The sequence below is a fragment of the Mastomys coucha genome, unplaced genomic scaffold, assembly GCF_008632895.1.
Source record: "Mastomys coucha isolate ucsf_1 unplaced genomic scaffold, UCSF_Mcou_1 pScaffold22, whole genome shotgun sequence".
NCBI lineage: Eukaryota > Metazoa > Chordata > Mammalia > Rodentia > Muridae > Mastomys > Mastomys coucha.
In genome coordinates this window covers 167,544,812-167,562,079 of record NW_022196905.1, presented here as the reverse complement: position 1 = coordinate 167,562,079, position 17,268 = coordinate 167,544,812, and the positions used below count along the sequence as shown (strand labels likewise).

At 39.2% G+C, this 17,268-nt stretch overlaps 1 protein-coding gene across 2 annotated transcripts in view; it reads left to right on the top strand.

The window, feature by feature from the left end:
- The window catches only part of Hook3 (hook microtubule tethering protein 3), an 84,506-nt gene that overhangs the window by 22,772 nt on the left and 44,466 nt on the right, over nucleotides 1-17,268 (top strand). For both annotated transcript variants that reach the window (XM_031339411.1, XM_031339412.1), the window contains exons 3-5: nucleotides 2,879-2,951; nucleotides 5,321-5,371; nucleotides 11,945-12,077. In XM_031339411.1, coding sequence (XP_031195271.1) covers nucleotides 2,879-2,951; nucleotides 5,321-5,371; nucleotides 11,945-12,077 — 257 coding nt within the window. The remainder of the gene's footprint in view (nucleotides 1-2,878; nucleotides 2,952-5,320; nucleotides 5,372-11,944; nucleotides 12,078-17,268) is intronic.

Sequence of the window (17,268 nt, the reverse complement as noted above, 5' to 3'; positions counted from 1 at the left end):
GAGCATCTTCTGGGTATATACCCAGGAGTGGTATAGCTGGGTCCTCTGGTAGTACTATGTCCAATTTTGGGAGGAACCACCAAACTGATTTCCAGAGTGGTTGTACCAGCTTGCAATTCCACCAGCAATGGAGGAGTATTCCTCTTTCTCCACAACCTCTCCAGCATCTGCTGTCACCTGAGTTTTTTATCCTAGCCATTCTGACTGGTGTGAGGTGGAAACTCAGGGTTGTTTTGACTTGCATTTCCCTGATGACTAAGGATGTTGAACATTTCTTTAGGTGCTTCTCAGCCATTCAGTATTCCTCAGTTGAGAATTCTTTGTTTAGCTCTGTACTCCATTTTTTAATAGGGTTATTTGGTTCTCTGGAGACTAACTTCTTGAGTTCTTTGTATATTGGATATTAGCCCTCTATCAGATATAGGATTGATAAGATCTTTTCCCAATTTGTTGGTTGCCATTTTATCCTATTGACAGTGTCTTTTGCCTTAAACCTTTGTGTGTACAGTATGCTATTAAGAAAGTGAAAAAAGGGCTGGAGAGATGGCTCAGTGGTTAAGAGCACTGACTGCTCTTCTAGAGGTCCTGAGTTCAAATCCCAGCAACCACATGGTAGCTCACAACCATCTGTAATGAGGACTGATGCCCTTTTCTGTTGTGTCTGAAGACAGCTAGTGTACTTACATATAATATATAAATAAATATTAAAAAGAAAAAAGAAAAAAGGCTGGGCAGTGGTGGTGCATGCCTTTAATCCCAATATTTGGGAGGCAGAGGCAGGTGGATTTCTTGAGTTTAGGGCCAGCATGGTCTACAGACTGAGTTCCAGGACAGCCAAGGCTACACAGAGAAACCCTGCCTCGAATAAATAAATAAATAAATAAATAAATAAATAAATAAATAAATAAATAAATAAATAAAGTGGAAAGAAAGGGCTGGAGCAATGGCTCAGGGGTTAAGAGCATACCGAGGACCCTGGGAGTTCAGTTCTAAAACCTACATCATGGCTCAAACCCATCTGTAACTCTAGTTCCAGTAGATTTAATACTCTCGTCTGGCCTCTCAAGGCACCAGGTATACACGTGTGTACCTGCATACATTGAGGCAAATATTCATCACATAAAATAAAAAAGAAATTCAAGATAAATTAGAAAGAAAACCAAAGAGGGGCTAGCAGGATGGCTCATTGGTGAACAGTGCTTGTTGTTCCTGTGGAAGACCAGGCTTCTGTTTCTAAAACCCATGTTGGGCTGTGTAAAACTATGTGTATCCAGCTCCTGAGGATCCAGTCCCCTCTTCTGGTTTCCATGAGCAACTGCACACATATGTGTGTATACACACACATACACACAAATTAAGTTTTTAAAGTAAAAAGAAGGCTAAGATTACAGGAATGAACCACCACAGAATTGTGTGACCCAGCAATCTTACCCCAAATGAACATGTCCATTCAGAAATTGGTAAGTGACTATTAAGCATCATTATAATAGCTCAAAAGTAGAAACAATCCAAATTATTCATCAGCCAATGAATTTATTAATGTAATGTGGTAGTCACTTATGAGATAATTTGTGAGAAATGCATTTTATGCAAACACAAAGTAAGCCATACAGTATTGTGCATTCACTGGACTGGAATGTTATGTGGTGCTTGGCTATATACCAATAAAGAAGGCAGGTCCCAATGCATACTACATTATAGAAGAACCTTAAAATCTTCCTGAGAGAGAAGTCAGATGTAAATGGCCATATGGTTTATTATTTTGTTCACATATAGTTTACTAAAATGTTCAGAGCAAAGAAAAAAGAAAGAAGTTAGTTTAGTAATATCCAGTGATGGAAAAATAAATGAGAAAGATAGCTAATAAGTACATGGCTTATTATCTTACTTTTTCTTTGTCTTATCTATACATGTGGATGCCATAGGCTCACATTGGATGTCTGACCTCAGTAGCTTTCATACCTTGATTTTTTTGGGGACAGGAACGCATACTTCTTTCAGGAGTGCACTGTTCTTATCAGGGGACCCACCTGTCCCCAGCATCCCCAACCCTTTCCCGTGTACTCTGCTCCCTCAGTGCTTGGGTTAGGCTCGTACCTCAGCTCCTGGCTCTGGATGCTGGGGCTCTAAGCTCAGGCCAGCATTGATGGACAACAGAAGCTTTTATGCACTCACCGAGGTTCCTGTTCTCTGAAGGTGCAGATAATCTAACGTGGTGATGGTCGTGCAGTTCTGTCAGCATTGTGCCCTGAAGTGACTTGTATATTCTAAATGAATTAATAAATATGTAAACTTATCCAAGTGAAACTTAATGTTTCTCATGCTGTATTTGGGAAGTTTGAATAGGCTTTTTTGTTTGTTTGTTTGGTTGGTTGGTTGATTGGTTGGAGAATTTCCTAGGAAAAATGAGGGTGTATACATTTAGGGTCTGCACTTGTTTAACTGTATTTGTACATATAAACTCATTCTGACTTTCTTGTGACTATATCTTTTTTAAAAGTGTATCATTGGTTTTGACTGGTTTGGGATAGTTTTATTCCATCAACAGTTCTAGTTTTGTATATTCAAGTATAACTTACTTTTAGAGTGTATTAACTATATATTACCATTTTGTCTTTTAGTGCTTTTAAAATAATATTCCTATTTTATAGTTCACCTTATATATGTTCTATACATTTACTACAAGTAAACTGTAGTTTATTACCAAAACTAAAGGAACTGATTTTAGCAAATTCACTGTTACATCTTATCTCATGGGTTATTTAATGGCTGGTATGTGGCATACCCATGTTTTTATGGTTCACCTAAATGATGGCATTGTGTGTTTTTGTAATTGTGAGAGCTATATGATCTTAACCCAGCTTTTCTTTACTTGCAGAGATCCTGCATATTTCGATGATAATTGGCTAAACAGAATCAAAACTGAAGTAGGAGACAATTGGAGATTGAAGGTATATCTTTTTGGTTTTACACCTGTTAAGTCTTCAAATATTTGTGCTGTGTAAAAGACTTTTTAAAAATTTGATATTTCCAGTAAGATTAGAAGCTTACATAGGTGTCCTCTAGTAAAATAATGTGGAATTGAAGATTAGTAATAATTTGACACTGCCTTCCAGAGTCTGCTGTACTGTTGAGTCAGTAAAGCCCAGCACGGGGCTGAATTTTGGAATCAGGAAGCATGTGTCCACTCTATAGCTTTACAGCTTACTCTCTGTAGACAAGTACTATAACCTATGGATTGCTTCTTCAAGTTTATGATGCCATGGATTAAAATAAAATAATGTAGCATTTTGCAATGGGGAAAACCACTATTTTAAATGAACATATCAGTTTGAAGGTGATCTACTTTCAGATGTTGGAAGTATGAAATAAACAGCTTAGAAGATCAATAAAGGAAATAAATGATGAATTTTCCAAATCTAAAATTTTCCTGAAATACACATTTTAATTTGTTAATTTTATTTATGATGCTGGTTTTTTTTTCTGTGTAGCCTAGACCTGCCTTTGATTCAGTTTCCTGCCATCCCCTCTTAGTACTTGGATTAACAGACATAAGCAAGCACACCATGCTTGTTTTGTTGTTTTTACTAAATAAGCAACTTTTTGGTTTATTTTTCTTTTAAAAATAAATGCTTCAGGGTCTGGAAAGCTTGCTTAGCAGCTAGAGCACTTGCTGCTCCTGCAAAGACCTAGGTTAGGTGCCCAGCTATCCACATGGTAACTCCTGTAACTCCAGTTCCGAGGATCCAATATCTTCTTCTGACTTTGGAGGACACGAGGCACACACATAGTGCACATATATACATGGAGGCTGAACACTCATACACATAAAATAAAATAATCTCTAAAAATGTTTTAAACCAGAAGGTCATAACTAAATAGTCCAGCCCCTTTCATTTGATGGCCTCAGGCTGCACTGTCTGTTGTTCTAGGATATATTCAACTGCAGGTTGAGCGTCTCAATCCTAAACCACATCTGATCACTTCAGATAAGGAAGAGTTGCTCCGTGCTGACATTGAACAGCTTCAGCCAGATTGAAGGGATGATCAGCAAAATATGGCACATTTACTCCAATGAAAATTTGGTCAAAAGCAGAAGAGAACTTAAGGAGTTTTATCAGATTCTGCAGTGACTGCCTGTCATTTCACCTAGATGAGATGGCCAGTGACCTTAAGCTCTGGTGTGAGTCTGCCCTCACTCACCTCTTTCATCTGTGGTCCTCCTTAAAGTAGTAGCATTTCTGCAGTATTTGATGTCTGTTGTTGTATTTCAGGCTTCAATGGTAGTATTTTTTAACCTATGGTCAAAATTATTTACTTTGTTTGGTATTCAGCTAAACAGCAGCCTTTTCTTGACAGTGGAGATGCGTTTCCTGGAATAAGACAACAGGGGCCTAGAGAGAGAGGGCTTGGCAGTTAAGAGTACTGGCTGTTCTTCCATAGGACCTAGGTTCAATTTCCTGCACCTCCATGACCAATCACAACCCTCTGTGGGTCCAGTTCCAGGGAAGCCAACATACATACAAGCAAAACACCCATACATATAAACTAATTTCAAAAAGTTTTTAAAGATTTCCAAGGGTAATTTTGGCAATATTTTTTGTTTAGTACTCTTTTTTTTTAGATTTATTTTATTTATTTTATGGGTATGAGTACACTGTAGCTGTACAGATGGCCATGAGCTATCATGTGTGTGGCTGCTGGGAATTGAACTCAGGACCTCTGCCGGCCCCTCTTGCTCTGGCCCACTCGCTCTTGCCCCGCTCACTCGCTCCAGCGTAATTCACTGTAGCTGTCTTCAGACACACCAGAAGAGGGCGTCAGATCTCATTACGGGTGGTTGTGAGCCACCATGTGGTTGCTGGGATCCGAACTCAGGACCTTCGGAAGAGCAGTCAGTGCTCTTACCCCCTGAGCCATCTCACCAGCCTTGTTTAATACTCTTGAGTTAGAGAAAATAGCACAAATTTAAGTTCAAGTCTACATAGACTTTTATTTCCTTTTGGGGAGATTTAGGGTGGGTGGGTTGGATGGATGGATGAATGGATGGATGGATGGTTGGATGGTTGGTTTAGAAGAGTTGCATAAACTTGACTGACCAGTTCAATGTCCATAATCTCAAGATCTTAACTCAGAACCTCCAGAGTCCACATGTTTTAAAGTACCAACATGCTGCTCAAAAGGCTTAGGAGTTCAGCTCACTTGAGACATCCGAGTTGTGGTGTGGGAGTGCTCAGCTTGAACTTGCTCTAAGATTCACTTGAGTGTTAGTGTTAATCTATACTGAGATCTTTTACCCACTTTTTCTCTCTCTAAACAGATTAGCAATCTAAAGAAAATTTTAAAAGGCATCTTGGACTACAATCATGAGGTAAGATGCTTTTCTCCTTCTGTTTGGAAATATTATAGAGTGGTTTCAAATTAGAATTTCAAGCTTAAGAAAAAACATTTCAAAATTAATAGCCTATCTTTCCCTGTGTTGCTTTGCAAATATTGATTCAAATAACCAGTCATTTCTTAGGTGTTAAGCAGATCAGTAACTTTCCTTTCATATGAGTAATTTGAATAATTATTAAATGTGGTAGATTTATTTTCTATCTCCTTTCATCCTATGCTTGTAAAGGTGGGTTAGAGCTGATCAACTATTGTGATTGGCCCTACTACTTGAGTTTTACTCATTGGCAAGCCCCTGGGCCTAGGTGAACTCACCTCATCCTCAGAGTCCATATCAGAATACAGTTGCTGGGGACATCATAGCAGAGCTATTGGTTTCATAGCACAGATGCCAAAACGACATAATGCGGCCTAGAAACATGCATTATTTTCTTTGCATTTTTGCCCTGCAAGCTTGCTTACATTTAAACCTACATTTATATCTGTAGCATCTACCATGTCCATTTAGTAAGTGACTCTACTACAGTAGTTCAGATATCCTGGATATCAGGTATTTACATTATGGTTCATAATAGTAGCAAAGTTACAGTTACGAAGTAGATGTGAAATAATTTTATGGTCGGGAGTCACCACAACATGAGGAACTGTATTAAATAGGTTGCAGCATTAGGAAGGTTGAAAACTACTGCTGTGTCACATCCAACCTAGAATCCAAGTTTCAAACCTTGGTATAATGCTATATATATAGTTCTTTGGTTTTGTTTTGTTTTTGTTTTTTGTACAGGAGCTTGCTCTGTAGTACAGGCTACCAGAAACTCATTTTGTACTAAAAATCTTTCCAAGAAGAGATAAAAGCAACATCTACCCTTTCTATTAAAGTCCCAATGACAAGCAGAGGCATAATTCCAACCACGGTTCATCAGGAACCAATGAGTTTATTGGGCTTTCTTACAGAGCATATAAGTAGGGGATTATTAAAGGGATGTGGGTCATTCTCTCCCCACTGCTAAAAAAAAGGCCACGCCTTAAAAGCCTTTATGCAGCAAGGATGAGGACTTCCCTGTAGCCACATAGATAGATCTAGTCTTCCCTTTTCCTGTATATACTGCTCCTGTCCCAGGTCATGTGCAGTTAAGGCAGAGTTGCATACACTAGGTGGTAGGGAGCAGCTGGATACACAGGTGAGAATCGTATGCTCTCTTAGCCCTCTCCTCAGGGTGTAAATCAGCAGCAGGTTCAGCTGGATGATGGTCTTTTGTGAAGGAGTGTAGCCAGATGCTCCGGGATGGCTGTGCTTAGTCAGAAGACAATCACTCAGTACACCTAGGCTGGCCTCCACCTCAAGGACAGTCCTCCTGCCTCCACTTCTCATGCCAGTATCCTAGGCATGAGCTACCATGTCCTGCCCAATGGTTTTTTGGTTTGATTTGGTTTTCCTGTTCATGTATTTTTGAGCGAGTTTGATGTAGCGTAGGCTGGCTTCAAACTCAGTATGCAGCTGCTGGTGATCTTGAACTTCTCATCTTCCTGCGTGCTCCTGAGTGCTGAGATGTCTTTCTTTCAGTATCATCAACAAAACCTGTTAGGCCTTCCAAGCAGAGCTCTCTCCAGTTGTGCTGCTATCACCCATTACCAGGTTGCCGTGAGCTTGTGCTTAGACTGCTAACATAGTAACTGGTGAGGAATTTTATTTTTGCTGTTCTGTAGTTCTGTCAAGCAAAGGTGATTATGAAATAAAACAGATTACACTGATAATGTTTTTAAGTCTTCCTTGTTTCTTTGGGTTATTTGTGCTGTCCTGTTAGGTAAGTGCTCTCACCCTGAGCTATACCCTAACCATCTGTTTCTTCTTAGATGAGAAGGGTTTCATTAATTTGCCTTAAAGTTTAGCCCAGGCAGGCTTTGAACCTGATACACTCCTGCATCAGTCTCTCAAGCAGCTGGGATTAGAGGCCTGTGCCTCCAGCCGCAGCTTCTATGGTATATACTTACATTGAGGAACAATCTGCATTCTTGTTTATACATATTTATTTGGTTGTCTCAGTCCTTTTATTGGTCATGAAATGAGGTTGGGGCCAAACCTGACATAGACGTTGTTGTTCAGTCCCACTTAATTTTTTAATTATCTCACATAACTTAAAACTCAGTACTAATTTTCAAGAAAATTGTTATTTAAAGTATGTAAAAGAGTACTTGGAGTAAGTATTAAACATCTTGAGCAAACATGCAAGAGACTGTAGCTACTGAGGTAGCTTTCTTTTGGCTGGAAGTTATTTATAAAGGTTCTCAGAAGCAATGTTTACTAGATCATTTAGGATTACGAGAAGTAGTCATTTTTGTCCAGAGCATCCAGTTCACTGATTCTGTTAATTAAAAATTATACTTTTTTAGTAAAGTATCAAAATGGCAAGGAAATAGAAAATTCATGTCAGAAAAGATCATGGTGATTTTTTAGAAACTACTTTGCTAAATGTTACTGCAAGTTTGGTCCTGCACTCTGACCAAGTGGAGAGCTGCCATCAGTATTTCCCAGTGAGAAACCTGGGCTCAGATTCTCTGTACACACCACTTTTCTCTTTCTCTGTTATCTTTTTGTTTTTCTCTTCTTGTGCCCCACCATGCTCCACAAGGCCTTCCAGGCTGTAGCATTATTCTGTGCCCAATCCAGCATGATCCCACCGTATTTATCATCCTTAGGGAGGAGGTAGAGTGTGCCTCCACAGGTGACAAGCATCTTCGGAACTTTCCTTATGTGCTGTAAAAGTCTAGTTATATGTCACATGCTTATGAGAAGAGCTGAAGTGTTCAGCATTGGAATTTGTTTTGCAACTACACATAGTGAGTCCCTGCTACATGATTCACTGCCAGGCTCCCCTTTAGCCCCATCACCCAATGTTCTTTTCCCTTTTTATCACTGACTGTAATTTGTAATTATGTCTTTTTCCTGCAGTTACTTTATTTGCTTTATACATCTTTTACTTGCTCTGTATGCTTCATGAAGGTAGAATACTTGTTTATATTTAAACGCTTTGTAAATATATCTTTTGACAGTATGTTATTCTTTTAAAGACAAGATCACATGTAGACAGGCTGGCCTCTAGTCTGTATATACCCAGGGATGACACTGAACTTTCCATTCTCCTGACTCCGCCTCCTGAGGCTGAGTCATTCCAACCCTGACATTGTAACTGTCTTAGTTAGGGTTTCTGTTGCTGTGAAGAGACACCACAACCAAGGCAACCCTTATAAAGGAAAACTTTCAGTTGGAGTTGGCTTACTGTTTCAGAGGTGTAGTCCATGGTGGGAAGCATGGCAGAGTCTAAGCAAACATGGTGCTGGAGGAGGCAAGAGTTCTACATTTTGATCTGCAGGCAACAGTAGCATTTTTTCTCCAATAAAGCCACAACTCCTAATAGTGCCACTTCCTATGGGCCAAGGATTCAAACATATGAGTCTGTGGGGGCCATGACTATTCAAACCACCATAGTAACTTCATAGTAAGAAAATTTTAAAATTATGCAGCTATTCAGAGGGTAAAGCATGAACATTGCTTGATCCTAGGAGTTTGAAGCCAGCTTAGACAACATAGTGAAGCCCAGGACTCAAATAAACAAACAGGAATAAAATAAAACTATTTATTTAAAACTACTCCATGTTATATTATATTATTAATATTTTAAATAAAACTACCTCCATGTTATTTATATTATTATATTATTAAAATTTTAAATAAACTGCCTCCATGTTGTTTTGTAGGTTGCAAAATTAAAAATAAGTCAAATGTCTGGCAACAAAGAAATTATTAAATATTTATTAGGCAAATAGTTTGAACCATCAAGTGTTTTATTAAGACTATGTGTGCCATATGTTAGCACTTTAGACATCTATGTAAATGCACCATTTATGAATGTCCACAGTCTCACTCAAATCCTTTAGATGAGGTTCATTTTCAAATTCAGTATTTCTCAAGCTCTAGAAAGGTAACATGATATTATATCCTGTATTTTGTAAATATTTCCAAAGAGTTCTGGGTTAGTACCTGTTGTATTGAGATCCTACAAAAAGCATAATCATTCTTAACTAGAATCAGCAAGAATAGTAAATAGGTTTATGTTCTGTCATTTACCTTCCTCCCTGAGTCAGAGAATCCCTCTACCTCTCTCCTATCACATTCTTTTTACTTATTCTTACATACTTGAATTTTCTTTTCTGGTTTACTTTTTTGTATTTGAAATAAGATCTCATATACTGTGTAGACAGGCTGGCCTCAGACTCACAGAGATCCACCTGCCTCTGCTCCTGAGTGCTGCCCACTGTGTCCAGATTCTCATTTACTCTTATACTGTGAGCACATTTTAATAATGCTATCTTCAGAAAAGCGCATGCTGAAGTATAGCCTTGGCATGTCTTTGTTTCTTCGGAGTTAGGTTGGCTGTGAGGCCTGTGTCTGCAGGCCACGGCAGCAGCTCGCCAGCTTCTTCCACGTGTGCTGTTGAGGCTTCTTATGTGGACTGCCATTCCTCCAGTTGGCAGCTTCTTTATTTAGGATTTATTTATCTCTAAAGATTCATGATAATATGCTCTGATGCAAGATGCATTTTGATGTTGGATTTTGTTTTCTTATGTTTGGTACTTAGCAAATTCTTAAAAACTGAATACCTACTAGTTTTAGTTTTAGGAAGTTTTTTTCCTACTTAATTTTTTTCTGTTTATTCTGTAGAACTTCCACTGAGCCCTTAAGCCTCCTGAATTGATCCTTTAATTACTCAGATTTCTTTAATTACTCAATCAGTTTTTCTTTTTACTGCTTGTTTTTGCTCTTTTCTTGCTTGTCCATTTGAAACTTTCATTCCTATTACATTTTTTATTTCTATGAGCTCATCTTTATTTTGTTTATTTTCCACTTCCTCTGTTCAGTTTCTTCCCAGTAGACTCTGTTGCCATTCTTAAGTATGTAATTTTAATTATATATCTAAATACTATTTAATTAAATATTTACTGAATAATTAAGGTATTTAATAATTAATTTAATAATTGGTGTTTGATAATTTTATTAAATATTAATTTAATTTAAGAGAAAGTCTTTAAATTTGACAGTCCTTTTTGACTCATGTGACATTACTTAGGGGACTAGGGTTTCTGGCCACCAAAGCTACCCCAAGTTAGTGGCTTCTGTGTCTTTTGTGTTGTAAACTCAAAGATGAATTTCACAAACAACAGAAGGGTAAGTTTTAGATAGGAGCTTATTATAGAAAATAGCTTAAGAGAAGGAAGCCAGAACGGGTTGCCACTGACATCCCTGTTTAGGGGTTAATAAAGCTTTACTGGGTTGAAGCATGGGAGGTGAGCTTGTTGGTCCAGTTGTTCCACCCACGAGGTATTCATTAACACCTTCCCATCCTGGTGGCTAGACTGGAATTTTGGCACCCCTTCAAGGATCAGAGAAACACCTGATCACACACAGCTTCCAGGCAGCTGTGCTCATTAAGTTTCTGTGTAAACTTAGAAGAATGATAACACAAAAATAGAACACAAACCAGTGCCCTGAATGGTTTTCAGTGTTTCTGGCCTCTGGTCAGGACAGAACCAAGTGCACACTAATTGCTGATCAGGACAGAACGAAGTGCGCACTGAGTGCTGGTCAGAACAGAACCAAGTGCACACTGAGTGCTGGTCAGAACAGAACCAAGTGCACACTGAGTGCTGATCAGGACAGAACCAAGTGCGCACTGAGTGCTGATCAGGACAGAACCAAGTGCGCACTGACTGCTGGTTTTCGGGGTCTCCATCGTGAACTGTGGAATGATTTCTCTTTTCCGGCTTTTAATTACTTCTGGAGATTGATTTACCTATACAAAAAAAGAATTAAATTTAATCTGGGTTGATGGTGTGTTTCTGTTTATCCACGCGTAACCTTGAACTTCTGATTTCCTGCTGCTTCCTGAGTGCTAGGATTATAGCATGTACCACCATAGTTTGGTGCAGGGCTGAGGATGGAAGGAGGCTAGTGCTCTGCCCGCAGGTCTACATCCCTAGCCCCTGCGGAGCTTTCACTGGTGTGTTGCAGCAGAGATCCCCACTTGTTTTCATGGGGTTTCATTTGGAACCAAGATCTCCATTAAAGGATGTCCCATTCTCTGTCCTGTTAAGAGTATCTTACTGCCAATGCTTTTAGAGATGAAGTGAAGGTAGCAAGGGAGAAGCTTATGTTGCTAGTGTGCACTCCTCTTTAATCCCAGCTGTTTGGAATGTCCTTTAGTTTAGACTATTCTGGTTATAATTCATCAGAGATCAAACATCCAGGCTTTCTTAGGACAACAGAAGGATCGATAGTATATGTACATAGCACATACCAGATTAGGGACTAAGTCACCATGATACGTGATAATTGTAACTTGGGTGTGAGAGAGAATAGTAATTGGGAGTGAGGTTGGCTGAACACCTCTGCCCTTGACACTGAGTCTTTGGTGATAGCAAATTGATCTCTATTAAATATTTTATTTAGCTCTCTAAACAGGAATGTGATTATAATCTGCTTGTCTCCATTCAGATTTTAGGACAGCAGATTAATGATTTTACCCTTCCTGATGTGAACCTTATCGGGGAGCATTCTGATGCAGCAGAGCTCGGAAGGATGCTCCAGCTCATTCTAGGCTGTGCTGTGAACTGTGAACAAAAGCAAGGTAACTAATGAGTGGAATATACACTGTGTCCTTCGTATATAAAGCCCCAGGGTAAATAACATCTTTCCATGGCTACCCATCCTCCCTATCATCTGCAGTTTTGCCGGTAATTTGCCTTCATATTTAAGTGAGTTCTAAAAGGTAGTCTAAGCCGGGCGGTGGTGGCCCACACCTTTAATCCCAGCACTTGGGAGGCAGAGGCAAGCGGATTTCTGAGTTTGAGGCCAGCCTGGTCTACAGAGTGAGTTCCAGGACAGCCAGAGTGATCCAGAAAAACCCTGTTTCGAACCCCCCCCCCCAAAAAAAAGAATCTAAAAGATAGTCTAATTCTGATTATGGTCATATTCCTTCCCTTTCTCTAAGACTATATAATTGAGTAGTTTTTATATTGTGTTATGTTCATTTTTTTTATGCTGCTGTGGACCCTGGTACCATGTTCATACTAAGCATGTACTGTACTATTGAACTGAGCTATACCCCCAGCCTGAGTATATTCTTTTTATTCCATGTTAACTACATGGCTATGCTACCCTTTATGGTTACTATTAAAATGCTTATTAATGTAATTTGTAAGGTGATAACTTAGGAGATATTTCTGTGATTCAGAATAAGATCACAGGCTGCAGTGCCTAGTCAACCTATGTTCAAATCCAGTTGCATTCCTACAAACTCTGAAGAGTTACTGGGTAAATCTTGTCTTTGTATTTCAGTTTCTCAGTAAAGAAACATTTAGTACCTATCTCACAATAACATTAGGAATCTAAGGAATACAGCAAGTAAAACAGCACAATATCTTACACAAAGTAGTGTTTCAAACCATTTTAATTTCATAGGAATGTGATTTTGTAACTATATGTATAGTAGATAGTGTTTTAAACAATAACACCATTTCATTTATCTATTATGTGTTTTTAAAGTTTTTGGGTTTGGTTTAGTTTTGGGTTTTTTTGTTTGTTTTGTTTTGTTTTTTTAGGGCAAGTTCTCACTGTGAGCCCTGACTGGCCTGGAACTTGCTATGCAGGCCACATTAGCCTGAAACACACAGAAACCTGCCTGCCTTTGCATCCTGAGTGCTCGGATTATAGGAATATGCCACCATACTTACCATGTCCACAATTTATTTTATTGAAATTTTTTTTCATACAATATATTCTGGTCATGATTTCTTCTCTCCCACCTCCTCTCATATCCTTCCCATCCCCCCACTCACCAACTCCTCCTTTCTCTCTATAAAGGCAAAAAAATAAATGAAAGAATAAAGAAATTAAGAACAAGAAACATAACACAACTGAAATCCATAAATATAAGAGGAGTAGCCATAAATAACATGCAGGCAAAAAACAAGAAAGACGAAAACTTTTGTCCCAAAAAGCAATATGAGGGAGGCAAGGAGTCTATAATAGTGTCAGTAGTTCACTTTGTGCTGCCTGCATAGTGCTGCGCATCGGGCCTGCCTTTCCGTATGCTTTCAGACACCCAGTGAGACCCATTGCAGAAAACTAACTTTTCCATTTTAAAATGTCACTTCTTAGGCGGCATTTATGGGGTAAGTCATACTTATTCCGTGGATATATCAACTATAAATTGGTAAAATTTCTAATTAGACTTAGTTAACTTAATAAGTGAAATACAGTTTGCAGATATTAGAAAAGTACAGTGTTTTTATGTATATAGCAACTCCAAGGTCACCCATTTGTGGTATTGAAGTCACTAAGTTACTTGAAGACTAGCTTTGATATGTAGGTGATAATGTCATTTATTTGTTGTTATTTTTAGGGTTTTTTTAAACCCTTTTGTAAAATATGACTTATTCGTATGGGGATCACTTCTTTAAAATATATTCAGATTTACTGTACATAAAGTAGATAAATTATTTTTGCTTTGAGGGGGTACTTTCATATATATGTGTGTAGTACATGCACATGGGTGCGTGCCTCTCCTGCATATGCACACAGAGCCCAGAGAAGGGATGGTGGCTATCGTCCTCTATCATCCTCCATTCATTCTTTGTGACCTATAAACTTGAATCTCCCTATTGGCTAGGATGGCTGGCCAGAGAGCTCCTGAAGTCTGCTTGTCTTTGCTCGCAGTTCTGGCATTACAGCCTTGTACAGCTATCCCCATCTTTCATTTGGGCGCTAGACATTCCAACTGGGACAGTCCTGATGCTGGACAGCACTTCTGCTCACTGAGCCGTCTTCCCAGATCCAAAGTGGATTTGATTTATTTCACAAGTATTTATTAATCTGACATGTTATGGAAGAGAACTACAGTACCAGACAAAACAGACACAAGGCTTGCCTTCCTTCATAGGACTTGAGTGGAGAGGGAAAAACATTGCCCCATAGCACAAGTGATTACAGAGTCATGGTACGTGCTCCAAAGGTGAGATGTAATTGGAGAGGCTAGACATGCTGTTAGGGAAGTTATTTAAGGAAAGCTCTGAAGGATAATGAGTTAAGAATTACTCAGAGTAAGAAAAATTCAAGTTATATTTGAGAACCTTAAAAACTCCTCAAAACTATAATTATAGTATGGTAAAGACAGAATTGAGAGAAGTGTTGTTGGAGAATAGGAAATGAAAGGCTATTCAATCATAGTATTTTGTAATTATTTTAAATTGAAGCTCAATTTTTATCTTTTATTTATTTTTATTTTTTAGTTCAAAGGTTCCCAACCCCATCCATACTATTTTCCTCCACGTCTGGTAATGTAAAACAAGTTTATATTTTTTTTGCACTTTTTTCTTGTTCTGACACTGAAAAGTTTAGTAATAGACAGCATAGAGTTTTGGGGCTTTTCCCTCAGCTCACTAGGTGACTCCCACTCTTCAGATTGCTGTACTTTTCTTAAACTATCTGTATTTCTTTTTAAAAGATTTTTTTTCTAATGATGGCACATTGATCACCCCAAAACTATCCTTGGTTCATGATGCTCCAGCTGTGCTGTGTCCAGAACATAGCACATCACAGCGCCCCTTCCCACCGGCTAGTGCTCACATTCTTTCCTGCCCCTCTCCCCCAGGGTTCCCGGAGCCTTGGAGGGGTCATGCTGGTGTCCCAGTCTAGGACTGGGCACTCATCAGTCACTCACTCAGTCATGAGTCCCCGTGTTAATCATTGCCCACTGAAAACAGAAACTGTTCTGACCAACAGTGAGAAAGGAACAGCACTAATGTTCATGTGTCAGGATAAGTGTTTAGAAGACTAGATAACAAAACAGCAGTAGTGAGGTCCCTCCATCCAGGAGCTGTGACCTTCCTAGCCATGGACTTTTGACCAGATTTACAATACCAAGTATTATTTCTTCCTGTAGAGCATGTCTAAAATCCAGGTAGGCAGTGATTGATTGCTGCAATAACACTCTGGCCACTTTTGCACTTGTGGTCACTTCTTGTCTAGCAAGGTGATACTATTAGCAGAGTTCACCGCTGGGTAAAACCGTTGGTGACTAACATCCCATAGTGCCCTGTACAGCACATTCCAGCCTTATAAAAGCTAGCCAGTAAAGAAGAAGGAAGCTTCCAGTTGAACAGGAAAGCTTTAATCTCTCACTTACCCAGATTTGGGGTATTCTCTGGTTTCAGGAATATAGTAGAGAGCTAAGAATCATGTAAATGAATTTCTAAATTGTTAATTGTTAGCTGTCGCTGTGAATGTATAATGTGGGTAGGTAGATGAGGAGACTCTCTAAAGTGCTTCAGTACTTCCTACCTACCTGTGGATGAGATATACTCGGCCTTTGTCCTTATCCCCAATTTCTCTACATTATGAAGACTAAGTGAAACTGTTTTACACCTGCTTTGTGTTTAGCCATTCTTACAAGCTGGAAGAAGTTAAAAGCAATTGGTGAGAGCCTGACTGTATCTATTTGTCTTTGCCGACCTCTAATTGGGGCAAATAAAGTAGGAATAAATTTTAAAAGGCAGAGATTAGTAGTAGAAGGCACACTGACAATAACATCAACCTTGTGTTTTGGGTTTGTGAGCAGAAGTGAGGGAAGGCTATAAATTTTTTTGTCCAGAGATGGGAGGCACAACTTGCGGCAAAGTGTGTGTGGAGATCAGTGGGCAACTTGTGAAAGTCAGTTCATTCTCTCCCTCTGTGGATCCTGGGATCAGAGTCATCATGCTTGTTGGCAAGCACCGTCACTCACTGAGCCATCTCGCCAGCGCAGCAGGCAACCATGGTGACCTCCTTCATCTACTGTTCTATTAAGCAGTAACAGAACAAAAGTACCTTTTATAGATTAGAAGGCTGCGACTTACAGATGTTACAGGATTTACCAAATACCTTACTTATAATGAATGGGCTAGATATAGAAAAAAACATTTCTTCATCCTTTAAGCTTTGTATTCACATTAAACTATACAAAACATTTTGAACAGATAAAATTGAGGGTAAACCCCCATACGTAGTATGCCTCATTGTCCAGCACTGCCTCGTGGGTGTGTACCAAATATCATACAGAACTGTCTTTTTAACTTTAAGGTTTGAAAGTAATGCACATGAGTTTAGCTGTCATGCCCATTTTCCCATTAGTACTTTACGGTGTTCGCGGGGAAGGGCCTTGACGTGGCAACACCGCTTCTTAACTAACGCTTCCCCTCTCGTACCTACTAATGTCCTCACCTCCTCTACTGTGACTCCTTCATTTCCAGTAGTTGCCATTAAACCTCCCTTCCCCATACCAGCGCCACTGCTTCTTCTCTTCCATGCTCATTCATACGCTTTAATTTTGAGGACTTGTCAATCACCTGAGATGTGCTGGCTCTTGTTTTTGTTGTCATAATATCACAACGGTGGTGTTAAAATATTTAAACAAGCAAAACAAACAAACAAAACCATGTTATCTGCTGGGCAGAAGATTCCAGTAGATGACACTAATGACAATGCTTAGACATTTCATAAGTACAATTCTAAGGGTACGTGCCATGTTAATTTATTTTAATGCTTAAGCCAATTCTGTCATCCATTGTTGTGTCTGGAAATAATTAAAAGTGTTAGCAGGGCTTTGTCAGAGGAAAGAGGTACTGCTGCCAGAGTGACCTTACTCCTAACGGCTGAGCCCCTCCTGGTGTGTAGTGTGGAGCATGAGACTGGTGTGCATTGTGCCTTACATACAGAGATGGAGAACAGTATTTTAAAGCCCAGGATTATATAGTCGTTCAATTACAGGTTCAGTGTGTATC